Source organism: Pogona vitticeps, chromosome 1 (assembly GCF_051106095.1).
Source record: "Pogona vitticeps strain Pit_001003342236 chromosome 1, PviZW2.1, whole genome shotgun sequence".
Classification (NCBI taxonomy): Eukaryota; Metazoa; Chordata; class Lepidosauria; order Squamata; family Agamidae; genus Pogona; species Pogona vitticeps.
In genome coordinates, this window is record NC_135783.1 from 206,922,994 (window position 1) to 206,936,268 (window position 13,275).

Consider the following 13,275-nt stretch of genomic DNA (forward strand, 5'->3'; position numbering starts at 1 on the left):
TTCCCACTCCATGAGAGTGTTGTAACAAATTTCCATCTCATGTGCTTCCCTTTTGGTTTTCCTCCTCTTTCACTCTCTAGCAGAAGAGATCAAAAGTGTTCACTTCTGGTTTTAAACAAAGTCAGATTTCTGTGACATCTAAATTTCATTTTCCACTCATGTACTAACACAGTGACTAACCCAGTCATTACTATACCCTTGCTTTTGTGAAGATTTAATTTAAATTTAATTTTAAAATTATATTATAGTAAGGAGGAAAAAAAGACTTTTTTAAAAAAGCAGCAAGCCACTGTCTGAAAGCATGATTTGGTCGTGATGTGTTATTGTGAGCCACAAACAAACCACAGTTCCCTAACTTTTCATGTCATTGGGAACTCTGGTTTGTTTATAACTGGAAATGCACGTGTCTGATCTCAAGGGTGTGAAAGAGGAAGAGAGGTTTGCTGAAAGTTCTTTTAACATAGCTGGATGCCCTATTTCTTGTTCCATGTAATCTGTACTGTTGAACTTTAGTGGTTGTCAATTTCATCCCAAAAGCATGTTTTTCAGTTTTGATTGATTACAATGGCATAACAGAAAAAATGTAATCCATGGATTCTTCAAATACAGCTATTCAACTTGGAAGTTTGCTTATAGCTGACCCAGCTCAGTGAAACACATGGCATCTTCGGCTTGTGCTTTGTGCTCAGCTACAAATCGTTCTTGGAACTAACTGCCTGAAGTTGCAGAAACAAGAAGGAACCAACCTTTAAAAATGTGAATTGCTTAAGAAATAGTGGCTGAAATCCTGTTGCCCAGTAACTTTTAGAAGCAAATTGATATAAATGAAGAAACCTCTGTAGGCATTCTCTGCTCCATGCTGAGCCACGCAACTCAGTATGCAGCAGACGTCTATGGAAATTTCTTAAATTAGAGCAATTGGCTTTCAAGGATTACGTTGTCTGTGTAACTCTACAAGAGGATTTTAGCCACTGTGTAATAACAGAAAAGCACTCTAGACTTTCTTCAGTGAACTAAGTTCAGTATACTTGCAGACAGGGTACATTTTCTTTTACCTTTCAGGAAATAATAATTCCTGTTCTTGCTGCTGACTTTTAGAATTAAAATGATGTGAATGACTTTAAGCTCGGAAAGGATAAAGAGAGAGAGAGAGAGAGCCCCATTAAGTCCCAGGCCTGTCCCTTACCCTCAGTACACATAGTTTTGCCTGAAAAAATTAGAAAGTGGATTAGACACAAAATAGTTTTTAAAACATAACAGGCAGCAGAATAGAAAATTAATTACTATTAACATATTACCCACACTACACATCAGTATTGCTGATAATGATGCTAACGGGAATCTTAGTTTATGGTACAGTATTTGCTAATATAGTAAACATTAAATATATTTGTGCACACGCACACACGCACGCACACACGTAAGCTTAAAAAATAGTAGTATTCATGTTGTAATAACAATCACCATCATCATCCTAGAACCGAAGACCTTGAAGGGACCTTATGGATCATTGAGCCCAAACCTGTCAAGGAGGCCCAGTGGGGAATCGAATTCCCAACCTCTGGCTGCACAGCAAGAGACGTAAACCAATGAGTTATTCAACAGTAATAGCAGAGGCCAGACTGATACTAGAAGAGACTAATATAAAATTTACTGCCATTTTCCCATCCCTTGGTTAAATTAAGGATTTGGACACGTTGCTGTTGAAGTAATGAAAAATAATGTAAAGCTACCTGGCATTAATTTTTCCCCCCATTGGTCTGTCTGAAATAGTCTGTCGCTAAGGTAACTGAAGAAAGCTACGTGAAGTCATAGTGGCATTCTTAGTTGTCTGAAGATTAGTTCTCTTGAATGAGTTTTTTAAAACTAAAAGTTTTGTGCTGTGATATTCTGCATGACTCTTCTGTGGAACAGCACAATGTACAGCAAACTTCTTATTATTCACACTATGTCCGATCTTATACTGAATGTATTGAGGCTGGGCACTCCTGTAGTCCATCTGCATTGTTCTTAGAATATTTGAAAAGGTGTTGCAGTCTATAATTTTTAAATCCTATAACTAAGTCATGTGACAGATATCCCAGGGTCTCTGTGTACACAGAGATGAATACAGCTTTCATTATTAATATTTAATTCTCATCTTCCATGTTATAAGATCTAATGTTTTATATTTATTCCATGCAACAAACTTAACTGTTGCTGAACTCTGCACATACATCCAGATTAATAATAGGGTCAACATCAAATTCTCAAATGATGTAATTTAGCTCAGGATAAATTTATCTGTATCGGTTTCTTTAGAGCAAAAAATTAAGGGTCACATTGTGTTATCCTACCATCTGAGATAACTGAGCTGTCAGCCTAAGAGTACTTTTGAGGAAAAAAAATAAAGTATTATTTTATGGAGCGAGACAGGTTTCTAGTTGTAATGCCTCTTTTTCTATTTTAATATGACAAAGTAATATATGCACTTAATTCTGCCCTGCTGTGTAAAGTTTCAGTGTCATAACCTCAACAGTGTATTGCTTTCACAAACTTACATTTGATCAGCCTTTAATTTGTTTTTATTTAATAATACATTCATACTTTATTAATAATATGTGAGTTAATTTAATTGGCTAATGTTGTGTAACTCTAATACTAAGTTTACAGTCACTAATGCAAACTGTGCAAAGTTTAGTCACACATTTATTTTTCCACAGTCTTCTACAAGGGCAAGAGGTTGGATATAACATTTATGTAAAGATTAAGAGTAAAGAAAATAAGTAAAAGATTTAACTTTTTAAAAGTTATTGCAAATACAGTGCATAAGGCCTTATAATCCTCTATGTGTTTTTTTAATCAAATAATAACTAAATGCATGAAGATCTTTCCAGAGCAAATTAAATTTCCTGTGGACCAGTTCACATGTTCTTCACCACGTACCATCAGATCCTCTTTTTAAAGAAATGTGTGAAGTTACAGTTGTCAGCATTTTAAGTTATAACACTTTGAACAGAGTGCCTCTGAGCATGCACCGAATCATCTCACCCTCCCACCTCCTACAGGAGAATATCACCATATGACAGCACAGTGTTTGAATGCAAATCCCTCCTGCACGCACGCAAGTTCCACGAGCCGTAGTAGCTCACACAAGCACAAAAACAGCAACCGTAACATGGCATGCGTTTTTCATACAGGCTGAATTTTACAATTGTAGCAACTAGCTCAGAAGGTCAAATTTAAGCTGGGTTTACTTTTTTTTTTTTACTGAACTGCAGTCTGTACTTAATAGTTGGTTTCACATGGTTCATGATATGATCATTGTAAAATTAATTTGGTAATTCACTGTTCTCTCATCTGAAATCACTACAGAGCATTTGAACAACAGGTTGTTTTCCATAATTTTCTCTGCATATTCCAGAATAACCTTTCACAGTCATGAAGATGCACATTTTTAATAAAGAGAAATAATGATTACATGTAATATGATATGGTGAAACATATTTTCAAAAATGTATTCAGCCTCTCCACTTTTAACTTGTATTTCAGGTACATTTAAGGATACACAGACGTTTTTCTACAGCATTTTTATTGTTTTTATAAAAATTCAGGTCTCCTGTGAGTAAACAAAACTACAGTGACAGTTCAAATGCTGTGCTTTTGTTCACATCAAACCACTTACTGGTCTCTGTGACCAATACAAAGCTGAGGAGGGCTGATATTCAGAAGTACCTGTATCTCCTTTGGCGTATGACACAGACTTACAGGGGGGAAAAACCTATTCTGTGGGATTTTATTTTCAGAAGCTAAATGCAGCCAGCTCCTCTGAAGGCAGCACAGTGGATATAGCCCCGCCTGGAGAGGGTGAACAGGCAGAGATTGAACCTGAAGAGGCTCTTGAACCTGAGGCCTGTTTTACAGAAGGTAACAGGGGCAGAAAAATAAATTTTATTTGACGAAATTAAGAGTTCCCCTAATTCAGCTCCCCGGTACTAGTTTTGTCTATCGCAGTGCCCCTAACAAGTACGATGTTCAAATGACTCGTGGCAAAACATTATAGTCACAATTATATTGTGCTTGCCCCTCTTTACTATCATATTATGTTTATGTTAGATGTTCTCAGGTGTCAAAAAAAAAAGTCAGTCAGCTTCAAGGCTCATGTAACTGCAGTACAGTATTTACCCTCTTGAGGCCGGATAAAAAAGGCAAGGTGGGCCTGTGGGCCATCATTTGGAGACCCTTGCTCTTGACCATAAAACTCAGCTACCATTGAAAAGCAATCTTGGAAGCTGCCACAGTCAGAATTGGAGAGAAAAAGTATCTTGCTTCATATTTTCCTATTCTGCCATTTATCCACTCACAACCCAGCTGTTTTCTCATCCACATGGAAAATCTTTTTATAGACAGGAAAGCAGTTTGTGGCATGGGTTGAGTGGATAACAGTAAACAAGAACTAGCTGAATAATCTTTCTCCTCTCCCACTCCAGCTGCCTAGGGTGGTCGTATTGACCAGATAGGTGGGGTACAAATAAAATGAATAAAATAATAAATAAATTCATCCAATAACATAACCGAGGTCTAAAACCTGAAGGTCAACAGTGTGTAACTTGTCATTTGTATTTGCACCAGTGAAAAACTTACATCTGAAGAGCTACTTTGAAGAGCACATCTTGCCATATCGCTATCTGCTTTTGAAAGTAACTTCACTTTCGTGTCCAAAGTCCTCTTTGCATGGAGCTAACTGTGCGTTTTTGTAGAGCTGTGGCTGAAATGGATGAAAATCCATGCATCCTGCTGGACACAGTTTATCACGTGTGACACATGGACAGCTACCACTAGATATTTTCCTCCTGTATCTAAACACAAATATGTTTCGACATGTTTTTATCCATAGCAGCAAAATTAAATTGCCTTGAATGCTGTACTTCATTCAGTAGTTGATGAGTTTATTAAAGTTAAGCCATAAGACCAGCAATTTATTATTTTACATCTCAAAGTTATTATGAGAATAAACTGGAATAGCATTATGTATTCAGTCTTGAACTCGTGGAAGGAAAAACAGGGGTAAGGAATAGTCAGCAAGTGAGTGAATAAAATAATATTTATCCCAACACTTAATAGTTGAATGTTGTTGTAAACAGGCTGCATCAAGAAGTTTCCGTGTTGTCAAGTGAGTATAGAAGATGGCAAAGGAAAAATCTGGTGGAATTTTAGAAAAACCTGCTACATCATAGTAGAACACAACTGGTTTGAGACGTTCATTGTATTTATGATTCTCCTCAGCAGTGGTGCTCTGGTGAGCAAATTAAAAAATAAAAATAATATTTTTCTCAAAATGTTTATGGCATTAAAGTTTTTTAATGTATGTTATTTAAAGTGATTGGCATATACTGTATTTTCAGATTGGAAAATGTTTGGTACATAATAGTCACATGCCAAGGTTATAAATATAAGCTGAATAAGTAAACTTAATGAAAAGAAAAAACAAGTAAAACAGTTTCTCCTCTTGCTGATTTTTTTTGCAATGTGTTAGTAGAAAATGAAGTTAAAGTGAAATTTTTAGAGATACAACTTGCATATTTGAATCATGCTCTGCTTTTATGAATGATAAAGCAGTGGTTCCATCTCAACAACAGGCCTTTGAAGACATATACACTGAACAGCGCAAGACCATCAAGACGATGTTGGAATATGCAGACAAGGTTTTCACATACATCTTCATTCTGGAAATGCTTCTGAAGTGGGTAGCTTATGGCTTTCAGATGTATTTCACTAATGCCTGGTGCTGGTTGGATTTCCTTATCGTGGATGTGAGTACTTAAAACCCATAATTTACTTTGTTCCTCTTTTGCTCTTGTGTACATGTAAATAAATTTTGCTAGTAACTGGCATGTTCAGCACTTAACAAAAATAACTGTGTCTTTTGCATGCATTATTATAGGGGCTTCCCCTAGAGTTTACAGCTAACTTGATTTCTCAAAGGACTCTGGGTGTTTGTTCATAGGCTGAGCATCTCTTAGGGAGTAGGGAATGGGGGCATGAATTGAGAAGTGGTAGCTCCTTGTATCTGGTCAGCCAAGATTCAGAAAAATGAAAGTGTTGTTTCTGTGTTGATGCAAATGTTGCAATCTCTGTGTTCCTGGCTTAGTTGTATGGCAGAGGAGCAGGTGTGACAAGCAAAGATAAGTGATGCAGTGGCTTGGCTGTGCTTTGCTATGGGATTTGTGTGGTTTGTCTTTCCATTATAGGAATATACAGTACATCTTTTTTGAAATACTGTACATGCTTTTGAAGGGCAGATCTGAGTTAGCTGCTTAACAGCTGAAATTAAATCTTGGTTCAGTATGTTGCTATATAGAGTGTGAACTGGAAACAGAAACAAGCCCACATCAAGGTAAAAGGACTGTGTTACTTGGCCTGTGATGTAGATGTTTGTATTTTTAGTGTGGACTTTTAGTGGGTGGGGAGTGTTTGGGGAATTTTATGTGTGTTCATGTGTCTGGTCTCTGAGTGTCTGTGAATTTCATTGTATGGATATACTGTGTATATATTTACAATGCTCCTTCATGGATTGCTGCCTTGTCGTGGCGAAGGGGCTTGAGTAACTCAGAGAAGCTATGGGCTATGCCGTGCAGGGACACCCAAGACGGACAGGACATAGTGGAGAGTTCCGACTAAACGCAATCCACCTGGAGTAGGAAATGGCAAGCCACTCCAGTATCTTTGCCAAGAACGCCCCATGATCAGAAACAAAAGGCTAAAAGATATGACGCTGGAAGATGGGCCCCTCAGGTCGGAAGGCGTCCAACATGCTACTGAGGAAGAGTGGAGGACAAGTACAAGTAGCTCCAGAGCTAATGAAGTGGTTGGGCCAAAGCCGAAAGGACGCTCAGCTGTGGACGTGCCTGGAAGTGAAAGGAAAATCCAATGCTGCAAAGAAGAATACTGCATAGGAACCTGGAATGTAAGATCTATGAACGTTGGGAAGCTGGAGGTGGTCAAACAGGAGATGGCAAGAATAAACATCAACATCCTGGGCATCAGTGAACTAAAATGGACAGGAATGGGCGAATTCAGCTCAGATGATTATCATATCTACTATTGTGGGCAAGAATCCCGTAGAAGGAATGGAGTAGCCCTCATAGTCAACAAAAGAGTGGGAAAAGCTGTAATGGGATACAATCTCAAAAATGATAGAATGATGTCAATACGAATCCAAGGCAGACCATTCAACATCACAATAATCCAAGTTTATGCACCAACCAGCATTGCTGAGGAGACTGAAACTGAACAATTCTATGAAGATTTACAACACCTTCTAGAACTGACACCAAAGAAAGATGTTCTTCTCATTCTAGGGGACTGGAATGCTAAAGTAGGGAGCCAAGAGATAAAAGGAACAACAGGGAAGTTTGGCCTTGGAGTTCAGAACGAAGCAGGACAAAGGCTAATAGAGTTTTGTCAAGAGAATAAGCTGGTCATCACAAACACTCTTTTCCAACAACACAAGAGGCGACTCTATACATGGAAATCACCAGATGGGCAATATCGAAATCAGATTGATTATATTCTCTGCAGCCAAAGATGGAGAAGCTCTATACAGTCAGCAAAAACAAGACCTGGAGCTGACTGCGGTTCTGATCATCAGCTTCTCATAGCAAAATTCAAGCTTAGACTGAAGAGATTAGGAAAAACCACTGGGCCACTCAGGTATAATCTAAACCAAATCCCTTATGAATACACAGTGGAAGTAAAGAACAGATTTAAGGAACTAGATTTGGTGGACAGAGTGCCTGAAGAACTTTGGATAGAGGCTCGTAACATTGTCCAGGAGGCAGCAACGAAAACCATCCCAAAGAAAAGGAAATGCAAGAAAGCAAAGTGGCTGTCCAACGAGGCCTTAGAAATAGCAGAGAGGAGAAGGGAAGCAAAATGCAAGGGAGATAGGGAAAGTTACAGAAACTTGAATGCAGACTTCCAAAGAATAGCAAGGAGAGACAAGAGGGCCTTCTTAAATGAACAATGCAAAGAAATAGAGGAAGATAACAGAAAAGGAAAGACCAGAGATCTGTTCAGGAAAATTGGAGATATTAGAGGAACATTTTGCGCAAAGATGAACATGATAAAAGACAAAAATGGGAGGGACCTAACAGAAGCAGAAGACGTCAAGAAGAGGTGGCAAGAATACACAGAGGAATTATATCAGAAAGATTTGGATATCCCGGACAACCCAGACAATGTAGTTGCTGATCTTGAGCCAGACATCCTGGAGAGCGAAGTCAAGTGGGCCTTAGAAAGCCTGGCTAACAACAAGGCCAGTGGAGGTGATGGCATTCCAGTTGAACTATTTAAAATCTTGAAAGATGATGCTGTTAAGGTGCTACATTCAATATGCCAGCAAGTTTGGAAAACTCAACAGTGGCCAGAGGACTGGAAAAGATCAGTCTACATCCCAATCCCAAAGAAAGGCAGTGCCAAAGAATGCTCCAACTACCGTACAATTGCACTCATTTCACACGCTAGCAAGGTTATGCTCAAAATCCTACAAGGTAGGCTTCAGCAGTATGTGGACCGAGAACTCCCAGAAGTACAAGCTGGATTCTGAAGAGGCAGAGGAACTCGAGACCAAATTGCTAACTTGCGCTGGATTATGGAGAAAGCCAGAGAGTTCCAGAAAAATATCTACTTCTGCTTCATTGACTATGCGAAAGCCTTTGACTGTGTGGACCACAGCAAACTATGGCAAGTTCTTAAAGAAATGGGAGTGCCTGACCACTTTATCTGTCTCCTGAGAAACCTATATGTGGGACAGGAAGCAACAGTTAGAACTGGTCATGGAACAACTGACTGGTTCAAAATTGGGAAAGGAGTACGGCAAGGTTGTATACTGTCCCCCAGCTTATTTAACTTATATGCAGAATACATCATGCGGAAGGCTGGACTGGAAGAAACCCAAGCCGGAATTAAGATTGCCGGAAGAAATATCAACAACCTCCGATATGCAGATGATACCACTCAGATGGCAGAAAGTGAGGAGGAATTAAAGAACCTTGTAATGAGAGTGAAAGAGGAGAGTGCAAAAAACGGTCTGAAACTCAACATCAAAAAAACTAAGATCATGGCCACTGGTCCCATCTCCTCCTGGGAAATAGAAGGGGAAGATATGGAGGCAGTGTCAAATTTTATCTTCCTGGGCTCCATGATCACTGCAGATGGAGACAGCAGCCCTGAAATTAAAAGGCGCCTTCTTCTTGGGAGGAAAGCGATGACAAATCTTGACAGCATCTTGAAAAGCAGAGACATCACCTTGCCAACAAAAGTCCGAATAGTCAAAGCTATGGTTTTTCCTGTCATGATGTATGGAAGTGAGAGCTGGACCATAAAGAAAGCAGACCGCCGAAGAATTGATGCCTTTGAATTGTGGTGCTGGAGGAGGCTCTTGAGAATCCCCTGGACTGCAAGGAGAACAAACCTATCAGTTCTAAAGGAAATCAACCCTGAATGCTCACTTGAAGGACAGATCCTGAAGCTGAGGCTCCAGTACTTTGGCCATCTCATGAGAAGAAAAGAGTCCTTGGAAAAAACCTTGATGTTAGGAAGGTGTGATGGCAAGAGGAGAAGGGGACGACCGAGGATGAGATGGCTGGACAGTGTCTGCGAAGCAACCAACATGAACCTGACACAACTCCGGGAGGCAGTAGAAGACAGGAGGGCCTGGCGTGCTCTGGTCCATGGGGTCACGAAGAGTCGGACACGACTAAACGACTAAACACACACACATTTACAATGACAATAAATAAATAAATAAATAAATAAATAAATAAATAAATAAATAAATAAATAAATAAATAAGACAGAAAAGTGCCCTTTATTTTACTTCCCAAAATCTGGAGACATAGCCTGTTTCCCCAAAAATAAGACTGTGAGACTGGAGGTGAGAGTGAGGCTCCTCTCACGGGAGTGCTGTCCCTCCCACCTACTGATGATAAAGAGAGTCAACCCCCGCCAGTTCCTGCACCCAGGACGACAAGACCACCTGGACCTGACCCGCGGAGGATAGAGAAGGAATTGAAAGAATTAATGGTCAAAGGGTCTTATACAGGGAGTCTTCTCTTCTCATGAGATGGCCAAAGTATTGAAGCCTCAGCTTCAGAATCTGTCCTTCCAGTGAGCACTCGGGGTTGATTGTGTACCTCTAACAAGATTAGCAGCAGCAAATAATTACATAACATCAGCATACCATAGAGTTAATGTGACAGTTGGATCTTTAACATCTGGCTTTATGAACCTCTTATTCAGTCAGAGGTATCCAACATAATAGCCAAAATCCTCTTATGAAGTTTCATTGGAATAATGCAGAGTGTAACTTTGGGATGGCCTCAGTAACATCACTGTAGATCTTGCCTGTTGTGTGCTGAGTTGCATGACTCCACATTCAACTGATGTGTACGGTGTTGATTCCTGAACTTGAAGCAGTTCACCTTCAGAAGTTATGATATTGCTTTATGCTGGCATAACTGCACAGAAGGATTTTAGCCAATATGAGGAATGGGCCACACAGGAGAGGAAATACTGCTGGAGCATTGAGACTTGATTCTGCTCATGTGCTTCTGGCAGGTTTGTTTGTTTGTTTACCCTATTTCCATGAAAATAAGACCTAACCTGAAAATAAGCCTTAGTGTGATTTTTCATCAAAGCTCCCAACATGAATTTGACCCAACTCTGGGAGGCAGTGGAAGACAGGAGGGCCTGGCATACTCTGGTCCATGGGGTCACGAAGAGTCGGACACGACGTAACAACTAAACAACAATGATGATTTTTCAGGATGCTCGTAATATAAGCCCTACTCCAAAAATAAGCCATAGTTAAGTGAAAGCCTGCCCTCCACCATTGTGCAGCATTGTGCAGCAACCAGAAGATGACACAACGGTATTTGCATAAATGCAGATTGTCGTACATGAAAAAAAACGTCCTCTGAAAATAAGCCCTAATGCATTTTTGGAGCAAAAATTAATATAAGACCCTATCTTATTTTCAGGGAAACACTTTAAATAAATAAATAAATAAATAAATAAATAAATAAATAAATAAATAAATAAATAAATAAATAAATATTGATTGATTGATTGATTGATTGATTGATTGATTGATTGATTGATTTATTTATTTATTTATTTATTTATTTATTTATTTATTTATTTATTTATTTATTGTATTCCTATGCTACCTTTCTCCCCGAAACTACCCAAGGCAGCTTACATTACTAAAACAGTTTTTAAAAGCTAAAACAGTAAGTATACAAATATTTAAAAAGAATTAAACGAGTACTATATTAAATGGTAACTAAGATCAATGTTAAAATACATTTAAAACAACAGAGCACAACAGTCCATTTAAAACCCTCTCAGACTACCCATCTATCTCTAAAACAAAGACAGCTGCCTATCTCTGAAACAAAGCCCCCATGTTTGTTGACAGATTTAAACTTTCATTGTATCACCCTAAAAGCAACAAGAACACACATGCTATTTCAGAAGAGTTATGGGGTGAATAATTTTTCCTCACAGATTTTGTCAAACAAGTACTGCCCTTTGCTGCATTTATTTATTAAAATACTCATTCTGAAAAATGAATACCCCTCCCCAAGGCAACACGTAGGGTCTACCTTCAAAATAATTCCCTACATATGGCAACATTTACTTTTGTCTTTGCCCTAAATGTCTCTTCCTGTTCCCTAATTGTTCCCGCTAATTTACCAGTTTGATCTACAAATCATGATCTCTGCCCACATTGCCACAAACCCAAAAGGGTACGTTCCTGTGTACCAGGTGCCACAACCAGTTCAGCTGCCACATGGGAGTCTCGTTGGGTTACTCTTGTGCTGTGCAAGTTTATCATCTGCTAAGATTTTTTTTGTACAGTAATCTGCCATGTGCTGGGATGATGTCTTCTGTATTGGTAAGAAATATCCAAAAGAAAGATTTGTACTGCTGTGGGTTAAAATCAGCTCAAATGCCTACCAAATAGTGGCAAGTAAATGTCTCACTACATTGTAATAGATATGTTGTTAGGTAATAATAACATATTATGCTGAAATATTTGAACAATAAGTATTAGGTGAAGTTCTTTTTTTAAAAAAGGCAGACCAACCATAAAAACTGAACATAAGCAATAAGGAAAGGAAAAGTGTGGTAAATAGCACTATTGGTGAGCAGAGAATTAGTATTTGAAGAACATGGCCGTTTGCCTCAAGCAGTGTAGAGGGGCAGTGTTCTTGATAACGTAGTTAAGATGTTCCTGGCCTCATTAGTATTATACCCACAGCTGCCTATGAAATCCAGAAAACTTTTAAATTATCTTGCAGCTCAGAGGTGGAAATAAAAATGGAAAGAATACAGAAGCCAGAAAGATCTTAGGATGGGTTTTCAATATCCCTAACATCAGAAACCCACCTTTTAATTCCAACTCTGCCACTTGATGCTAAAACAATAGCTTTGATCGCTAGAAGAGCAGTAGAAAAGGGTAACAAATATATACAGTAGAAACACTCTTTAATACCGATAAAAATAATTATAGTTGGATGGTAGGCAGTCCATTAGGGTAAATCTCAGACCTTCAAGGACCTCTTAAGTTGTATATCCTTTGGGGTAAATACAGCTGTAGACTTCTGGTCTTCCTGATTGGCGGTTAGCAATAAAGCTTCAGGTTGTGTTCAGTGTAGTTAATTGGATTCCCACTCCTTCACTGTTCTTTTTCTCAGTGCCTCTTCTTCATGACTCTTCCACCACCAGCAGCACCCATTTTAGACTGTCTCTGAGGCCCTGTTCAGGCATTACTGAGTCTGGTGGTTTGAAAGTACTGTACAGTATTTAGAGGAAAGTGTCTAGCACCACCTTTTTCCATTGCTGTGTTCTTCACGTGATCATTGGCCTAAATCAGTGGTTCTTAACCTGGGCGATAATGCCCCCAGGGGGCGATTTCATTTTTCAGGGGGGCGGTAGAACGAAAAGGGGCGGCGTGGGGGCGCTGGAGCAGAAGGGGGCGGTAGGGGGCGCTGGAGCAAACCAAACCTGTGAAGATGGCTGCAGCCTTTTTACAATGTGCATGAATATATATTTTCCTCCTATCTTAATTTAGTTTCAGAGTTTTCGTCTTGAAATTTTTAGTTCCTGCATTTTCTGCCCTTTTTATATTTCTTTTTGAGTCTTAAAATTGGCTTGCAACTAAATCATTAAATGTTACTTTTGGGGGGCATTTCATTTTCTTGGAATTGAATTTTGTTTTCAGTGGTC

The 13,275-nt window shown here is 39.0% G+C and overlaps 1 protein-coding gene across 1 annotated transcript in view; it reads left to right on the top strand.

Moving 5' to 3' along the window:
* The window catches only part of LOC110076881 (sodium channel protein type 2 subunit alpha), a 119,885-nt gene that overhangs the window by 80,479 nt on the left and 26,131 nt on the right, over positions 1–13,275 (top strand). The window contains 3 exon segments of the mRNA XM_078394671.1: positions 3,786–3,906; positions 5,124–5,278; positions 5,619–5,792. Of these exon segments, the coding sequence (XP_078250797.1) occupies positions 3,786–3,906; positions 5,124–5,278; positions 5,619–5,792 (450 nt within the window).